General features: G+C 40.6%; 1 protein-coding gene across 1 annotated transcript; it reads right to left on the bottom strand.

Moving 5' to 3' along the window:
• Nucleotides 1–3982: 3982 nt before the first annotated feature.
• Nucleotides 3983–19223, bottom strand: TMEM212 (transmembrane protein 212). Its single transcript, XM_032629391.1, has 4 exons — nucleotides 19065–19223; nucleotides 11690–11749; nucleotides 10183–10506; nucleotides 3983–4120 (listed from the first exon to the last, which is right to left on the bottom strand). The coding sequence occupies exons 1-4, from the start codon at nucleotides 19221–19223 to the stop codon at nucleotides 3983–3985; spliced, it is 681 nt and encodes a 226-aa protein (XP_032485282.1).
• Nucleotides 19224–19987: the final 764 nt, after the last annotated feature.

Raw genomic sequence — 19987 nt, 5'->3', positions numbered from 1 at the left:
CAGGACCCAGGAAAGTAAATAGTCTTAGGATGTGTCTGTAATTTCTTGGCAGAAACCTTTCCTATATTGTGTTTAATTAGTGGGGACAATGTTAAATTTAATTAGGAAGGCTTGCTTAGTTTTTGCTTTGTGGTGGTGGTCTTTGCTGTTAAGCTCTGTGTGAAAATGAGTAATGGTCCCCGAACTGATATTTAAAATTTTACACTGCATTTGTGTCTCCATGTCTTAGGACTGGTTACAACCCCAGACTAAATGACATTATTAAGCTATTTCCTGGAATGTCAAGGGTTGAAATTGCCCTGTCAAGAACGACTCTGTTCTTTCAGGGTTTCAGAGAGCAAGGGCTCGGATTGCATTCTTGCTCTGTTATTATAAGTTTTTCCCTGGCAGGAAACCGCTGGATCTCAGAAAATTTGCATATATCCAACGAGAGTGATCCGCTGTATAGAGGTTTTCAAGATTCCATGACAACACTGTGGAAGAATCTCATATGGGGAAAGGGGATTTTTTTGCTTTCCCTAAGCCCCATTTTAAATAGTTTCCTTCCCACAAGCTGATGTGTCCACATTCAAAGAATTACAAGTAACCCAGCCTATTTTGCCGCCTTGGCGTCTGTCATTAGCCCAGTAATATCAACAGCCCCACAAAACTGAGAACAGGCTGTATAAAGTCAAAGTGCCTTATTCCTTCCAGTCGGTAAAACAGACTTTTTCTGGGCGTGTGATGTTGAGTATTAACCATTTAGTTTCCCCAGGCAAGGGCGTAGCAAAATGTCTGCCCCTGTCTTTGTACATGCGAGACCAAGACATAACCACACATATTCCTTGATATCTGATTAACAATTTATACAAGGGATTCCAGTTAACCTAAAGCACTTGGTATTGGTCTACTTCTCTTATGTATCCATTTGGGATCCTCAGAATTGTGCACATTTTGCTGACAACCTCTTGCAAAAGCTCCAGGAAGCAACTATTGGAATTCACTGGTTCAACAGTTAGTGCTGTAGTGGCTGGAACTCCAACGGTTGATAAAATAGCCAAGAGTCACCTTAAATCCTTTCGGAACAGAATAAGATATAAATAAGAAAGCAAAATGTAAGTAAATAAGTAACCATGGTGCCCAATTCTAGCTGGGAATGCTCAATTAATATTAAAATTAATTCAGAAAGTATACTGATAAACTTGAAGTTCCTACCTGTGTAATCACCAGGCCCGGGAATACATATCTTATTGCTGTATTAAGTGACAGATAAACATGTGTTGATTGAAGAGCTGAGCGCTGGGAGGCACCTAAAGGGCTTCCGTACACCAGCAATTGAGCTGTGTGGCCTTGAACATGTCACTTCGCCTCTCTGAATGTTATACTTTCCATTTGTAAAATGAAGGTATTAAATACTATTACGTCTAAGGTGTCATGTCTAAAATTTTCTGTACTTCTCCATTTTCAAAAGAAAGGGCTTTATATAGACTCATATCAAAGGTATCTAATAAATGTGTTGAATGAGCCAATATCACTAGACAGTAACTTTGAGCGCTAAGGGTGTGTTAGACTTTCTGCTGTGTGCTTGACCCATATAGTATCAGTGAATTCTCTCAGCAAGTCCGGGAATTAGCTATGCCCATCAGCTCCACTTGATCAGAGAGGAAACAGAGGCTATTGCCTAAAATGACAGAGGGCCAGGTTCTGAATCCAGGTATTTTTCATTCCAAAATTGCACCCACTTTCCGCTACACTACACCAGTGCGTCTCAAACTTTAGCCCTCACCTGGAGGAGGGCTTCCGAAAGCAGATCGGTGGACCCAACCCCAGAGTGTCTAGTCCTTACAAGTTCCCAGATGATGCTGATGCTTCTGACCTTGGAACCACATTGGAGAACCACTGTACTGTGTTCTCAGGGACTACAGATGCAGGGCCAAGACACAGAGGTTATAAGAAGCAGGTCTCTAGCCAAGACGAGAAAGACATTTTACATTTAGAACCACTCAGCAGCTGACTGGAGTTGCCACTTAGGAATGGCTGAGCTGTCAGGGGCATGTGAATCTTGGGACATTTGATGAAAAATTAGTCTAAAGTGCCTCTAATAAGGTCTCTTCCAATTAATTAAGTAGTTTGTCTTAAGTGCCAAAGACAAGCTATAGAGAGGTCAGGAGGGAGGACCACAGTCCCCCTGCAGGACAGCCTTCTCATTATCCCCACAATTCAAAGTTTTAATTGTGTTTTGAAGATTTAGAGTCACTTTGGTAATGGCAATGAAGAAAGGGTGTGAAAGCGTTTCCTTAATTTGGGTAATATGAAGTTATAGTTCAGTGAAACATCACACAGGAAACAAGAGGAATTTAAAGGAAACATTCATTCACTTCCAATTTATATTTCAGATTTTAAAATTCTATGACAACAATGACATAATTTCAAGTTTTGTATCATAGCATGTAAATCAGAAAAAACAAGGTAACCATCAAAAAGGGCTAAAGTGTACAACTACTTCAATTTTTTTACTGCAATTTTTTATTTTATAAGAACATAGAGGAAAAATGTTTAAAGATCAAAATTATTTTAGAAATATTTCAAAATAATGGTCACAAAGATGACACATTTAAGAGGAGCATTGCTTCAAACTTACTGTCCATTCTTTTGGCCCTAGGAAGGAAAAAAATACAATAGTGTTTATTTCTACAATTTATCAAAGAAAATAGAGTGTCATTTCTGACATTTAATTTAGCCTTTTTTGTGTCACAGGAGCCCGATGAAGAATGGCTCAAGAAACAGCATCATGGTACCTCTTAAGGATTTAAGAGGAATCACCAGAGAGAACAAAATTGGTGATACTGGTGGAGGGGCATAGCAGAGAGATATAAAAAAAGAAATATATGTGTAATAAAATATCTGGCATAAGCATGAAACGGTCCAGAAGAACCATTACTTTTGTGGACAGGGGCTGCCTAAAGAGTAGGGAGTCTCGCTGTTGACTATCTCTTTTGGTGGTTTGCTGTTTGTTTTGTCTGGTTTGGACTGGTTTGGGGTTTTTCAAAACTTACAGGAGGCTAAAGGGCACTTTCTGAAATCTTTGACTGAGTCAAGAATTTAAATTTGATTAGCAGTGAGGGGAAGATAGCAAACATTTCTTGAGGCCTATCAAGTGCCATGCTCAGTGTAAAGGCTCTTAATAGTAATTATATCATTTCATTTTGCAACATGTGAGGTAGGTGTTATCTCCATTTTACCAACAAGGACCTTAGGCTTGGAGAGATTCAGTATTCATTTGCTCAAGGCTGCTCAGATAGTAAGCGACAGAAGAAGCAATTACCCCTCAAACTGTCTGATTTCAAAAGTACCATATCAGGTTCTCTATGTTTCATAATGCTGAAAGCAATTCTTCATTAAACCACTGTTCCTTGGTATGGAAATTCAAATCTACTTTTTCTATGTATCCCTTTCTGGAGATTCTTTTTGGATTCCACGACCATAGTAAATTTCCCCATGACATGTGAATTGTCTTTAAATTTAAAATATTCCTGCTGTAGGTTTAGGTAAGATTTTAGCTATGGCTAGGAAGACATAAAAATGACAACTAGTATCACAACCTGCTTCTCTTTTCCTTTTTTGATTCTCACACTCCCAGTCCCACCTTTCTTGCTCACCTTAGACAGTCCCTGTCCTCGAGGAACTCACGTGCTCAGAGAGGAGCTGAGTACACATGATGTCATGCAAAGGAGCTTGGCTGTATCCTGAGAGTGAAGGGGAGCCGCAGAAGGATTTAAAGCAGGGGAATGATAAGCACAAATTTGAACCAGAGAGCTCCTTCTAGAGCCTGTTTGGAGGATACTTTTTGAGAAAGACAGACTGGAAGCAAAGCAGTCTGAGTGAGAGAATATGGGAGCCAAACCAGGTTTGTCACCGTTGGTACAGAGAACGGAGGACACATCAGAGAAATACTTGAGAGGTACAGTTGTCAGGATACGGTGATGGACTCAGGTGTAAGGAGTCAAGGATGACTCCAGGTCTCAGGCTCGTCCTGAGTAACATGAATGTTGGCAGCTGAGCTGCAGATACAGGAAGAGGAGCAGGTATTGAGGACAAAGAGATGATGCACTCCACGATGAACACCTGGAGTTTGATGTATCTGAGGGATACCAAAAGAGTGTCTAGAAAACAGTCAGATGTAGAGCTTATTAGAGCAGGAGAGGGGACTGGGCTACAGATGTGGATGTGTGAGGCGCCAGCCCCAAAGTGGTAAGTGAGGGTACCAGTCTTTAAGCGGTGAGCAGAGCAGAGGATCTTTCGGAGGAGACTGAGGAGAAGAAGCTATGGAGAAGGAAGAGAACCAAAGAGAATGGTGCGTGGAAGTCAAGGGAGATAATTTCATGAAGAAAGCAGTCAAGGAGGATGTGGATTGAAAAGAGACAATTGGGCTTGGCTATCTATAGGTCATTCACGGCCAATCTTTGCCATGGGAGATTCAGTAGAAGAAAAGAAGAGATACATTGTTAAATTAATTCAGCCTAGATTGAAACTGTCTTATAGCCCATGCCCTTCTGCACTAGGCTTATTATAAACTCAAAGCAAAGCATAATTGATTTTTGGTATGCAAACAACTTGATGGAGTGTCCAATGGCAAATTTTAGTACTTCATTGGCTAGAATCCCAGGTAGAAGTCCTCTGATTTCGTCTATTAAGTTCTTACAATAATTTTTTTTTAATGATGAGATGTGAAACTGAATATTTACCTTAAGTGACAAGAGTGGGACTCACACATTAAATCCAATCCACTCTGTCTTGTCTCTCATGGTCCAGAACCAGTTTGCCTCTTCCTGGACTCCTCCTTTGTCCCACATGCTACTTGTTATGAAGTCCATTGATTCTACTTCCTAAATATCTCTCAAAGGTACCACCTCTTCTCATGCCCACTATCACTACCTAACTCAGGTCTTGTTATTCCTCATCTGGGCTCTTGATCCTCCTGGCCCAAGTCTCATTTCCCCTCAGTCCTTATAAGTCAATGGAGCACCAGAATGTGTTTTGCTCATTTTTCTGTACTTTAGCATGATATCTGGCTCATAGTACATGCTCAATAAATGTTGAGGAGCAAGGATAAATAATGAATATTATATATAGGGCTTTAGGTTCATAATTCTTGATATGTGACAAGAGAGAAGTCATTTCTGGTGAACAGAAGATACTCTTCTTGTCCAATAGGTACTAATTACTGTCCAGAACCTAGTAATTCTATTGCTTTAACAAGGAGCTTTCTGTTTCATCCAGGACTCTAAGTTAATCATATGATATAAGAGTATAAATAAAATTTAAGAACAATCTTTTTGCAAATAAAATAAAGTGGAGTCATAAGCTTCTTACTTATTCAATTACATAATGCTAAGTTTTTTGTTTTTTTTTTTTAAATTTAAGTGTACTTGACTTACAATATTGTGTTAGTTTTAGGTGTACAGAAAAGTGATTCAGTTATATGTATATATATTTTTTCAGATTATTTTCCATTATAGGTTATTACGAGGTATGCAATAATGTTCCCTGTGTTAGACAGTAAATCCTTGTTGCTTATCTATTTTATGTGTAGTAGTTTGTATCTATTAATCCCATACTCCTAATTTACCCCTCCCTCACCTTTCCTCTTAGGTAACCATAAGTTTGTTTTCTATGTCTGTGAGTCTGTTTCTGTTTTGTGTATAGATTCATTTGTATTATTGTTTAGATCCCACATATAAGTGATCTCATATTTGTCTTTTTTTTTTTGCGATACGCGGGCCTCTCACTGTTGTAGCCTCTCCCGTTGCAGAGCACAGGCTCCGGACGCGCAGGCTCAGCGGCCATGGCTCACGGGCCCAGCCGCTCCGCGGCATGTGGGATCTTCCCGGACCCGCGCACGAACCCGCGTCCGCTGCAGCGGCAGGCGGACTCTCAACCACTGCGCCACCAGGGAAGCCCTATCACCCAGTTTTATGTCACCATTATTATTATTCCAGAGAAAATTATGAGATAGAAGGAATAGTAATGCCCTGAATTGCAATTATTTTTCTAGATTCTGATTTTTCGACTGATCACTTTGAGGTGACCACATAATAGAATTTGTGAGGAAGAAATACAGTGGATTCTTACAGTTGCACGGTACTGCTTGAGTTTTACTGGATCTACCCGAGGGGATTATTTCCCAGAAGCACCAGAAACACCTTGCTATAGCCCAGTGTGGGACCTCAGAATTTTAGGATAAGAGTCATGGAAGAATTTCTTTCAAAACACATTTCTATTGCTAATGATGCAGAGTACGTCTGCTGAAAGATTTGGAACCAGTATATTGCTGTTAGTTTGCCTTTTGTTTGTCCTCCACTGATAAATAATCTGTCCCCATGTTTTAAACTGCATTTAGAGGGTTCACCTACATCTTTTATGGCAAATATTTCTCAGTTCATTGAAAAAAAAAATAAAACCATTGTATCACATGAGAAGGAGAAAATATTTTCTTTCCCCCTTTCATTAAAAAAAAACCAACCCCAAACATAACAATGAATAATGAAAGGAAAACAAACGAAGCCATTCCATTCTATGGAGGAGGGGCAGAGTAGCTGCAGGGGACAGCTGCAGCGCCTCTGGAGTCCCAATTCTTTCCTTTCTCATCACTTTATTACTGACCCGGACCAAGAATGTAGACAATTTCAGCTACGGTTGTTATGCATTTTAGTTTCTCAACTTAATTCTGTGTGGTGCTCCTTTGCCTTCTGCACTGAGTCCTAAGCCCACAGGGTCACTTCAGTGTGTTGCATGGAACAACACAAACAGGGGTCTCTTAGTCCTCTCCCAGCTCCACCCCTTCCCACGAGGCCCTTGAAATTTGGAAGGACTCACTGTCTCAGTCAGCCTGGGCTGCTATAGCACACTACCATAGACTGGATGGCTTAAACAACAGACATTTCTCACAGTTCTGGAGGCTGGAAGTCCAAGATCAAGGTGTCAGAAGATTCAGCGTCTGGTGGAAGCCCACTTCCTAGTTTGTAAACGGTCCCCTTCTTGCTGTATACTATCACGGTGGAGAGAGACAGAGCACGCTGGTCTCTTCATTTTCTTATAAGGGCACTAACCCCATCATGGGGGCTCTACCCTCATGACCTCATCCAAATCTAATTACCACCATCACAGTGGGGGTTAGTGCTTCAATGTAGATTTTGGGGGTGACACAAACATTCAGTCTGTAGCACTCACACCATGATTTTGTGAGTGTTTGTCAAAATCATCAAACCCTTCATGCCTCTTTCAAGCATTAGACCTCTGGTTTTAGTTGGGTACAAGTTGACTGCATATGCTCATACACTGTCACTGTGTTACCTTCAGTAAGATGCAATCAACTGTTTATGTCCCCTCCTAAACCCATATGTTGAAATCCCAATCCCCACTGTGATGGTATTTGGAAGTAAGTCATTTGGGAGGTAATTAAGTTTAGATGAGGTCATAAGTGTGGGGTCCCCATGATGAGATTAGCGTCTGTAAAATATAGGAGACAGAGAGATTGCTCCTCTCTCTAGGAGCAAGCCCAGGAAAGGCCTTGAGAGCACACAGTGAGCAGGCAGCCATCCACAAGCCAGGAAGATAGACCTCACCAAAAACCAACCATGGTGGCACTTTGATCTTGGACTTCCAGTCTCTGGGACTGTGAGAAATAAATGTGTGTTGGTTGAGCCACCCAGTCTACGGCATTTTTTAATAGCAGCTTGAGCTGACTGGGACACAAGATGACTTCAATTCTACTAAACTGAAAAGGCACAGGAAGGAAGAAATAATGAATGTGGTGATTCCTAAAGGGGTGCTTGATTCATTTTTGAAAACATGTTTTTAAACTTGCACAAACAAACCCTTACGAGGGAATATTTTTCATCATAATATTGACTGTTACATATACATCTGAAAAAATTGATTTTGTTTTACAGTACAACCGCAATTTTCCCCAAATCCTCCTTCAGACCATTGCTTTTTTCTTTCTTTACAAATTTTCATAGCTCTTGAGCTTCCTGCTATGTACTATATTTACATAAAAGAATTTTACTTTTCAGGCAGACACTTGAAAGTGGGCAGGTTTTAAAAACATTTTCAGTGTTCTGTTTATATGAAAAAAGTGTGAAACAGCAGCATATTTCACAGTGTTTATTAATAGTTTTAAATAAAAATTTAAAAATATTACTTATCTCTTTCAGCACTGTAGGGAATCTAACAACATAACTACACAGAGGTTCATTAAAAGCAGAATCACTATGTAGAATTCTGTATCCCAGCAAACGATCCACCTTTCTTTCTAAGAAAGTTATGTGTTTTCTAGAATTTTGATAAACAATGCATTTATTTCACTGCTAGAAATTGTGCCTAATGTAGCTGAGATTTCTGCATGGTAACAAAGGTTTGTTCAGGCTTCATGAGCTCCTTTTGGTCTTGGGGCAACAGTGGTATATTTATTAATACAGGACATCATACCCCATTATGTCAGCCATTCATCCTCGCTAACGAAACGTGATCTGCCACCCCCATGGATTAAGTGGTGTCAAGTCATCCAAGAATGTTCACCAAAGACATGCTTATTAAATTTATCTAGAACTCTCACCCAAACCAGTGCTGCATTTTATGCAAATGGGAAAACTGAGATTCTGTCCTGAATTGATATTTAGTGCATTGTGTGCTAGGAAGAGAATTTTCATCAGGATCTCTTGGGGGCATGTGTTAAAAACGCATGTTTCCTGCCTCCAACCCCAGAATTTCTGACATAGTGGGAATGCACCTGGAAGGGATGCAGAAATCTAGTTTCACAAAAACCCTGGGCGCTTCGGATGTCATTGATTCCCTTTGAGGAACGTGTTGTAGTTGCATTGGGTCCCATACGTAGCTCAGAAACCACACAGCAAGAAACTGTTCTGAGCAAGATGGGCAAAGGCAAAACCCTGAAGTCACAGAACTTTGCTCTGCTTTCAATTAATTTCCTCTCTCTCCAGGCACTTTAGGTGGTCTCACTGTTGGGTTTCCATGGTAAGGCGCTGTTGGCTTACCAAGCTCGGCGTATATTTTTTTCATTCTTTTCTCCCTATTCTCCACCCTACGTTAAACCTCAATGTTGTGAGGGTCATGCTTAAAATGACAGCCAGATGTCTGATTAGCTATGCATGCTAAGGGGTTATGACTGTCAACTTTTAATGTGTGGTTCTCCTATGCATATGTTCCTTAGTAAATAGTCTAGAAAGTTAGGATATTTGCCACAAGGGAGAATTCTCAAATACTAAACTTCTACATGCCCTGGCAGTACAGCGGGGGCAGTGATTTTGGTCTGCTTGCCTTGTTTCTCGGCAAGTTCCATTTAAAATCAACTCCGTTCCTAAGAATGTACAGGATTTCCTTTGCAGATTTATGAAGAAGTTGAAGAGGACAAGACTGACCACAAAAAGCATTGAGAGTGCCAAATTCTTGTCTTCCAGCTTTACTGGTTGGTGCTGATAGGATGAAACTGGAAAAAAATTGGCTAACATAACCCAAATTCACTTGACCCTGATATAATCCTAACTTGAATCATAAAGCCAGTATAAGAGTTTGCAGTGAGAAGTACCTCTTTTCAGAGGGAGGTTGTTCAACCCACAGAGGAGGGACCCAGTATCAACTGTAGGAATTTGGAATCAGAAATCACTTGTGCTGTTTTCCCAGTGACCCCGCTCTAACCCTCCTGGAGGCCAGAGCCTTGCATCTTAATGGTCTGGCAGAGGAGCAGAGGATGCAAGGAGGGGGATGAGGGAGCCCAGGACAAATCTGGCCTGATGAAGAGAAATAGCTCTGGGTTCTGAATCTGGTCCTACTAGTCATTAAGCTGTGTGACCTTGGGCAAGTTATACAAACTCTTTAGCCTCTGTTTACTATCTGTGAAATGGGAAGTACACTGACACATACTAAATATTCAGTTCATAATTCTATTATTATCATATTAAAATTATTATCAGCCCTTTCGGAAAATGTTAGAAAGCTAAATCTGATGTTGATGTATTATATATCAGCCTCTTAGCTGCAGTAGAAGTAGAAAGAGTGGGAGAATTTTGGTTATACAAGATACAGGGGTAAAAAAGAGAGACAGATTAAGTATTAATGTACCAAACTTTCCATTTTAGCATTTAGGATGGAACAGGAACTGGCTCCCCCTTTCTGGAAACTTACATTTATATGTCCATTCCGGATAAGTCTTGCAGAAAGTGTGATGAACGCTGTCAGGGACACACAGAGCATGGCAAAGCTCAGGCACAGGTCTAAGGCTTGAAGTGTCAGGTGGTACTCTTCATAGTGTGGTGGGTCTACACAAACTGATGGGAATTTTGCATATGGAAAAGGAAATGCAACTGCATAACCAAGGTAATTGGTCCCTGCAATCCCCCAAAATGAGTAGAAGCAATACGGACCAAGGAGAGCAGATGCCAAGGCTACAGTAAAATGAAGTGGACATCCCAGGATGCTCAGAATCACAAAGGTGAAACTAGCTTCCCACTGAAAATAAAGTAGAAACAAATTGTTACTTTGGGAGCTAGATTTTTCAGAAGCTTCTTAGCAATTATGTGGAAAGAAAGAGATGCTGGCTATTAATCTTTCCTACTGGGAAATGAAGGAGAAGTGGGTTACAACCGTCTCTTTAGGCCCTTTTGCCTTCCTCTTGAACTTTCACTACGTGAGAATAACGTATCAACCCACTGGAGCAAAAATGAAATCAACTCCACTCAACACATTTATCTACTTACCTCCTATCATGTGTTGAGAACCAGTCTGGGTGGGAAAACAAAGATGAGTGAACAGAATCCCTGCCTTACCCTAGGACCTTGTTATTCAGAGTGTGGTCTATGGTCCAGGAGCACTAAATATCCCCTGGGAACTTATTAGAGATGTAGAATCTCAGGCTTCACTCAGATCCACTGAATCAAAATCTTCATTTTAACCAGATCCCCATGTGATTCACACATATATTAAAGTTTGAGAAGCCCTGCTGTAGCCATGGGAAGAGGAGCTATAATCAAATCAAGGTAGTCTTTCTGTACCTTGGGATTTACTTGGCTCTACACTGTTGAAATGCAAGATATCACAGACTTTTCATTCTTTTTTTTTGCGGTACGCGGGCCTCTCACTGCTGTGGCCTCTCCCGTTGAGGAGCACAGGCTCAGCGGCCATGGCTCATGGGCCCAGCTGCTCCGCGGCATGTGGGATCTTCCCAGATCAGGGCACAAAACCGTGTCCCCTGTATCGGCAGGCGAACTCTCAACTACTGCGCCACCAGGGAAGCCCCTTTTCATCCTTTTTTAGGGGAAGAGGTAACAGGGAGATTGGAAGGAGATACCAAATTGAGGAATTGAGACTTGAAAATACATGATTAAAAACAGAGGATCCTATCGCTCCACTTTTTCAGAATGAAATTCAGGAAGACTAACACTGATTCTGTCCTCCCCAAACTACACTACTTAAATACAATAATCACAGGAACTGGTAGAAAATGTTTGGAGCAGATATCGGATAAAAGTTATGCATTTAAAACAACGTTTACGACTGAAATCCATCATAGTAAGGCATCTATTAGATAGGATTCAATTATAATCAGAAATCATTCTCTGTGTTCCATCCTGAACTAGTAGAGATTTGACCTTGAAACTTTCTCTGCCAACCTACTCGATGTCTATACATTTACCAGGTGTCTCTCGGTCCACTCTTTGTGAGCCAACAGTAGGAGTATACCAGTCATGATGGCCTGTGAAAGGAAAATGGAAAAACAACATCCCGTGAGAGAAGGTACCTCTGGAAAGAGTTCAGTTTGCTTCACGGTTTGACAACTTTATCATAAACCAGAAGGAATGGCAAATGGCTAAATGGATTTATGGCTCTGATCACCTCCTCATCCGTGATGACAATGAGGAAAAGAAGCCATCAGTGTCACAGAGACATGATTCACACAGGCTCATTTTCTTGATTTTCTATGTTGCCGTTGCCATCACAATTATAACCTTTACTACTGTTAAGATGTCACTGCAATGAAAGCTTGGCTTTAAAACCCTTGCCGTATGTTTTATTTTGATTAATTGTCTATTGTTCATCTTTTTCCAAACTGCTAAATTTACAAATGGGAGGAACTGAAAAGGAAACGTGTCACAGAACCGCACCCACCCTCAAACCCTCCCAGCAGCGGTATATCTTTTACTCTGCTTTTCTTGAGATTCTGTGGCCTCAGCCTGCCGGTGATCCCTGTCTCTCAAATAACAAAGATTATCGTTAGAATGAATGCATGATGGGGCATTTATTGTTCTGGGGGCAGTGGTGTCCAGCTTTTCAAAAGAGAGTTCTTCATAGTCTCCGTTGAAGAAAAAGCCCCCAAATGCAGAATGAAAATAGTTCCACAAAGGAGGGAATGGTGTCACCAGAACTGAGCAACAGATAATGAAAAAAAAATTCTGGGCTCATCTTCGCTTGGGCACCGGGTCTGATAGAGACCTATATAATCGGCGTCTGGAAATTGCTTATTCCCAGCCCATAAATCATTTGTTCCTGGTCAAGGAATGTTTTGAGGTTGGGAGAGAAAACCAGGAAGAGATGTGCCTGAAGTAAGATATAGAATGAGGACAGGTTTAAAAAGAGTTACAATTTAGGGTTTTGACAGAGAAATAAACATGACTGTCTGTATAGTATCAACAGGGGGAAAAAATCGGAGGTTTTACCAATATGGTTTTGTGGGATGTTGCTTTTTGTAGCTCCAGGTCTGGCATATTTATTGTTTTGAGACCTAGCTTTTCATTTTCCTGGCATATTCTATTTTGAATATTGGATTTAGAGAATCTGAGAGCGAGGGGAGAAAAGCACGCACATGTACACGCACACAAAACTCATGTAGCTAAGCCTGACGTTCCAGACTTTGGCATCGCCATACCATAAAACTCCCATGGATAAAAACAGAACCATCTGCAATCGAAAGAGGTTGGCTTGATTCTGCAAGAGGAAAGTTTCCAAGGGACCCTATGGAGGTTGAGCCAGCATAAACAGTACAACAAAACAGGAAAATTATTAACAGCAACTGTAGCACGGATGCTAAGCCTGGGGCTAGTCTCTGCTTTCAGAGGCAAAGCGCTCAATTGACACGTCACTCCTCTGTGTGAGAGAAACACTAAAGCAAACGAGATAAAAAGCAAAGGAGATGTCTCTGCTGGTTGAAGTCCAAGTAGATAGCTGACATTATCAGATGCTTAGAGTCCAGGTTGCCTTAACTACTTTGGCACAAACTGTTTCTTTCCTTTCAAAAGCTGAAAAATCCTGCAGAATTGCAGTTGCCTCTTATTTCTGTTGTAGCTGCCAGCTTCAATTTTGCTTTGTTTACACAAAACTTTGAAAAAGATCTTTCATGGGGGAAGCTGGTGTATGCATGCCGTTCAGTAACTTGTTAAATCCACCCTGAGGACTGTGGCTCAGGAGCCAAGCACACCCATCTTTCCTGGTGCCCGGCCGTGCGTGGGAGTTGGAGTGCGGGTATTCCCCTAAGAGTCACAGGCTTTCCTTTTTCTTCTTTTCATTGTTTTAAAAAATTTATTTTTAGACAGGGAAGGGGAATAGAATAAAAAAGGAAGAGATTTGGGACTTGTCTGGTGGTCCAGTGGTTAAGGCTCTGCGCTTCCAGTGCAGGGGGCATGGGTTTGATCCCTGGTCAGGGAACTAAGATCCCACATGCTGTGCCACGCAGCCAAAAGATGTTTAAAAAAAGGAAGAGATCTGAGGGAAGAGAAGTCAAGTGGGAAAAGGAAATGTGAGAGGGTCTGAGAGGTGAAGAGTTGGGTAGAGAGGGGAGGTCAGGTTGTGAGGAAGGACGGAAAGGAGGCCATGCCTGGGGAGGGTGGGAGTGCAGCTGGAGGCCCAGCCCTGCCCTCTCCACCCTCAGCTCTTCTTGACAGGCTGTGGACTTGCTCTGTGGGGACAGTTCCAAGGACATTACTTGGGTTTTGCAAAAGTTGCTGCTAACATTCTGCATGCTAATTGTGACCCCTCCCACTAAATCTTTAAATGGCCCCAGTAAGGATGCAGTTCCCAGAAGCAGATGAATTGAAGGAAGCAGAGAGCTTCACAACAGAAATAGAAACTTTTAGAGAAATCATTATAACATGGGCTAATTTATTCACTTACGGACATCTATTTTGGGTCTACTGGGAACAAGGGATGTGATAGGCACGATGCCGATGGAATAATGATAATAACGTTTAACATTTATTGAGCACTTATTCTATGCCGGGCACTCTACCAAATGCTTTACATGTGTTAATTCATTTAATCTTCATAATGAATGGCCCTAGGATGTAGAGAGTCTCCTGTTTTTAAAATGAGGCACAGAGAAGCCGAATAAGGTAAGCAAGCTCACCAAGCAATAATTATACAAATAATGGCTCCAACTCTCAACGGAATCTATAGTCCAGGTGTGAAAGGACTGAAGGCACTGTGGGGGAAATATGGCTCAAAGCAGGTTTGAAGGATGGATGTGACGTCAGTGAGAGATGCAGAGGGAAGGGCAGTCTGGGCAGCCATGGGAGAATTAGTTCCTGGCAGAGAGGAGTAGGAAATCAGGCTTGAAAGCCACGTGAGGTCAGGGTGTGGAGGGCATCAAAATCCAGGCTAATATATCTGAACTTGGTTTGGACAATGAAGCAACACTAAAGATTTTTGAAGACGGGGCTAGACCGGTACAGCAGAGGTTTAGAAAGATGGGCCTGTTATTGCATGCTTGCTGCATTGGCCTAGAGGTCTCTGTAGAACCTTGGTCTTCAAGCTTTTTTTTTTTTTTAACTTTAACCCATAGTAAGAAATATATTTTGTAACACGGCCAAGTTACAAATATTTTTACATCTAACCAAAATAACAATAACTTTATTATGTGTGATACACTGTAGAATTCTCTATTATATTCCATTCCATTCTGTCCCATCCTATTCTGTTCTATTCTATTCATATTCTATATGTTTAAATGCTAGCTACCCAACAGGTTGATTTTATAACCCATTAATGTATAGATCCCCACAGGTTGGTTCTAAAAGTTTCAAGGCATAAAACCTGAGTGGGGCAGGAAGTGGTAAGGAGGTGGGCAGGGGTTGCATAGTGAGAACGAAGAAGAAAAAATGCATAGGGATTTGCCTCGTAAGAAAAATAAAAGTTGGCAATGGATTGGATGTGGTGGGGCGGGAGTGGGGCTGAAATGGGCTGGTTTCGGGCATTGCTGCCCTAAGCACCGTCCTAAGGACCAGTAGCATCTCCTCCCTTGGGAACCTGTCAGACATGGCCTGCATTTTAAGATCTCCAGGTGATTTACATGCACATTTCAGTTCGAGAAACACTAGTTTAGAGGAAAGGATTGAGTCAAAAGTCACTCCAGGGTTTGAAATTGGGTTCAAAGACTGGGAAGTCAGGAGAAGGCATAATTGCTTTTGGTGGTAAGATGATTACATTTCTGGATCAGTTAAGCTTCAAGAAGCTTAGGATATCTAAGTGGAAAATGGACCATCAGCTGATTGGAAATCGCAGGACTGTTGATGCTGTAAGAGACTTGAGCATTGGTGCAATCAAGTCCCTTCTCTAATGAACGAGGAAACTGGAGCTTGCATGGGTGAGTCCAGCCCTACCTTTCTCCGAAGTTCCTGTCTCCAAGCAGGGTTCTGGGTGCAGCGCTGCTGCTCACCGTTGGCCAAGTCCCTGGACCCTACAGACTTTAGGTCCTGTTTTTAAACTCAGTTCACTTCAGTCTGTTCATCAGAGCTTGATCTACAGGCCAGGTTTTCCAGGATTAAAGTAGAGCTCAGTCCTTAAGGCTCAATGATCTCCTTGCTACATACTTTCTAGCAGCTGATGACTTTCAATAACCTGGTTCAGATTTCTAGGAAAACAGCTTATCATGTGTCTGTAAGAATTGAGCTAGGAGAGTCCGAGGAGGAATATTTGTGAAGAATTTAGAAAAAGCTTTGAAAGAAAGGCACCGGACAAACACAAAGTATGGGTCACTTCTAAAATCTATCTCTTCCAATCTCAAAAGAGATACGGAGTCATTTTCAAAAGGAAATATGTTTGAAATGTACATATTATCTTTCTACCAGAGGAAGATACACTTTGCAGGCAAGTTGAGAAGTGATTGGCAGGGAAGGTTGTGGGATGGGTCAGAGACCTTTGAAGTTGACCCTAATCAGACAGAGCTGTGGTTCACTACCAAACTCACTAGGAAAAAAATCATGTTGTTCCAAATTTAGACATTATTGAAAGAGGGAGCATTCTTATTGCTTTCCTTCTGGTGAGGATTTTTTCCTGCTTTAGTGTAAATACCAGCTTGACTTTTATTCTTTGCCACCTAATTAGAGCTCAGCTGTATAAGGAATTCTGTACTGTCAGAATGGAGAGCATGGCATTCACCACTCATTCGACAATATGTATCAAGCAATATTTAGCACGAATACCTAGCATATCACTTACTCCCTTTCAAGTGCTGGAGATATAGCAATGAACAAAATAGAAAAAAAAAAAAAATCCTGCCTTTGTACAATCTACATTTGGGGGGAAAGGACAAACAAACAGATAATAAGTCAGTCAATTATGTTGTATATTAGATGGTGTTATGGGGGGAAAAGTAGAGTAGGGGATGAGAGATTGAGAATGCCATTTGCGGGGGAGGTCTGCAATTTTAAATAGGGTAATGAGGGAAGGCATCAGTGACAAAGTGACATTTGATCCAAGAATTGAAGAAAGTTAGGGAACAAGCTGTATGTGAGAAAAGGCTTCAGGCAGAGAACTGGCAGTGCAAAGGCCCTGAGACAGAGACATACCTGGCCGTGTTTGAAAACAAGGAGCCAGTGTGATGGGAAAGAAAAGAGCTAAGGGAAGAGTGGCTGGAGATGAGGTCAGGATGTAACATGATACGGAACTCAGCAGGTCGTCAGGGAACAGAATGGGAGAGTGAGGCAGGTAGCAAGGGATTAGGAACAAAGGGTTTGGACAGAGAGTACGGCATAAATGAAAGGCATCGTATTAACTAGCATTTGTGTAGGGCTTTAAAATTGGCAAAGCTCTTTATTATGCCGTCTCTGAGCAAATTGTGTTCATTCTCTTTGAGCCTCTTATGGTTAGAGAGTTTCACGTGGGCTCTCTTTACCTGTGAAATTCCCCATTCTACAGGTAAAGGCAATGAGGAATTGGTTGAATGAGGGCCCTGCTCTTGACTACATACCAAGTATGTTAAAGTCAGGATTTGAACAGAGGCTCACCTCTCCAAATCCTAACTCTCTGACTCTACTTCCCCATGCTGTCACTCAAATCAAAAAGCCACCAATTAGCTATGTGCTAGAGATTTGTCATGTCACTTCTCTGGGTCTGACTGGTCAAGCAGGTGTTTGGTGTAGAATAAGCATATACTCAGTAATCTGTGAACCTAATCAAATCACCAGTATCTGTTGACTACATTATGATAGACCCTGCAGGGATAGGCAAAGAATTATAAGAAAGGGACACAGGATTGAGCTATAACCATGGTTTTGTTAAAGTTTGGGCCAGTTGTAAAGTCAGAATTTTTACAAAGTTAACTAGAATAGAAAATATCAGAATTCACTTCACATAGAAGGTTAAGTATTGTTTTGTGAAACATATGTTATATAAATCTAGTTACATGTATATTTCAGTATCTCTCTTTTACCTCGAGAAAAATATATAGATGTATTTATGTACATTCCAGGTCCTGATGTAAAATATTTTTCTTACTCTGGGTCACTAACAAAAAAGTTTGGTAGTCATTAATATAAATGCCATCACTGCATTCTAGTAGATGTTTAATAAACATTTCCTTGAATGTGTGGTTTGGGGTAGTTGTGGGGGAAAGAGGAAAGGTTCAAGGCTTGGGTGGTGGTGTAAAAGAAAACATAAATAAAAAAAAGAAAAATACCATCAAATCGTTTCTGTGTTCAGTTCCATGCTCCCACCATCCCACTTTCCTCCATCTGCACACCATCATTAAACCCCACTAGACCAAATTCCTTTAACATCGAGATCTTGTTTTATTCTCCATTGTAACTCAAGCATGTAGTAGGCTACCAATACATATTTATTTATTAAGTAAATTAAAATTATATTTCCTAGGGTCTTGCTTTTAGATGACATCTCTGTTAAGTTTGATTTTTTTAAAAACGTAAAATATTGTCCCTCCTGAGAGTGGCTACATTTTAAGAGAAAACTCCATACGATCAAAAAGCTTCAAAATCAAATTGTCTAGTCTCCAATAGTGAACGTCAGGCATCCTAGGAAACAACGAGAGAAGGATTTGTTGGCTGTTTGGGCCTTTGTAACCCCTCTTCGATCATGCCTCCATGGCAGCCACCTACTCCCAAGACTACACGTGTTGGTTTCTTTGACCCAGGGAGCTGAGGTACCAGTGTCATCATTCACTTGTGGTGACCATTCAACGGGCAGACATTGAGCAGTTACTTAGTACACGCGTGTATTTGACACATGCAAATTTGGCAACATGTGAAGTTAGTAAAGCCCATCACAACTTCTTCAATTATTTTCAGTTTAAGCAGTTATGTTCAAAGAAAAAGATGGGAGAACTAAGATTTGGGGCTTGTAAACCTTTCGGTCACATAAACACACCTTGGTGTTTCTAATAAAAGCATTAGTCTCAAAATTATTTTACTTTTTTCTTCATTTAAAAATTATTTTTCATGGTTCATATTTTTTTCTACATTCAAATTTCGAAAAATAGATTCCGAGTTCTCAGAATGTCCAGGTAAAGAAGATTAAAATAAAATAATTTTTGAAGAATTTCTTGAACAGCATTTTCACTATAGTATACCTAATATGCTGTAGATATGATTAAATGATATTAAGAAAACCTTATATTTAAAAGATAACTAATAGAAATCAATGTTCTAAGGTAAAATCTGATTTTCTGTAGAATTTTGATGTCTTCATATTGTTGGAAAACTTTAAAGGGACATGTTATTCTGGTCCCTCCTTCCCTCCCTCTTTCCTTTATTCTCTCAGCATATGTAATAAAAATATTTTCTTACCAAAGCTCCATTCCAGATGGGACAAGCAATCCAGACACTCCATCCTGTGAACCAAAGCTTGTAGGAAAAGACTGGGAAGAAAGCAATAACTCCAGAGAATACACTGAGAGCCCCCAGAGTAATGAGAATCTGGCCAGCAGTCTTGTATAAGCCTTGCATTTTCTTCTGTGACTTGGGTCCTAGGTCTCAAAGATGTTTTGTTACCAAAACATGAGAGTATGTCAAGCCTCAATAAACAAAAGTTTCTTAGAGACAGTAGCCATGACACATGTGGACTGTTGATCTACTTGGAAACAAGATTATATTTGTTTTCAGTGAAATAATAATAAAATGTAGTGATATAATCCTTGACATAAATTTGACATAATAAATTATAATACTAGTTTTTCTCAGAGAGAGAAATCATTCCTCGTGTTGGGCTACCGCCTTCATTCCCTTCATTCTGCTCTGTCTTGGGGAGTGACCACTTCCTGGCTTAATCAGATTCAAAGCCTTGCTGACTGAGCTAATTGTTTCTCAACTCAACCTGCCTGGTGGTTCCAGCATAAAGCCAACATCCTTTGTGCACAATAGACCTACATTCCCAGCACAATTTCCCACAAAACAAAGTAAAAATAAGCACTCTGATCACTTTTCATTACATTTAATTTCAATGATTTAAAGCAAAAACAAGACCTCTCCCCCGCTTCAAAGTTCAATTCTACTACAATTATTTTTAAATTTTTGATACAGATTTATCCCCAAATAGGCACAAGCTTCATTATGGACTTCTGCATTGTTTTCACTAAACCAGCTTCAGCTCAGTTAATTTATTATTAATTCAATTATCGAGTAAAGGGCAAACATGGAAATGTATGCAGTTGTAAAATAAACTTGGAGGAATAATTCATTTGTTGACTAAAATACTGATCTCCATTCTAGAA

This window comes from Phocoena sinus, chromosome 4, assembly GCF_008692025.1.
Source record: "Phocoena sinus isolate mPhoSin1 chromosome 4, mPhoSin1.pri, whole genome shotgun sequence".
Lineage (NCBI taxonomy): Eukaryota > Metazoa > Chordata > Mammalia > Artiodactyla > Phocoenidae > Phocoena > Phocoena sinus.
Note: the sequence above shows the minus strand (reverse complement) of the source record. Positions and strands in the feature narration are given on the sequence as shown.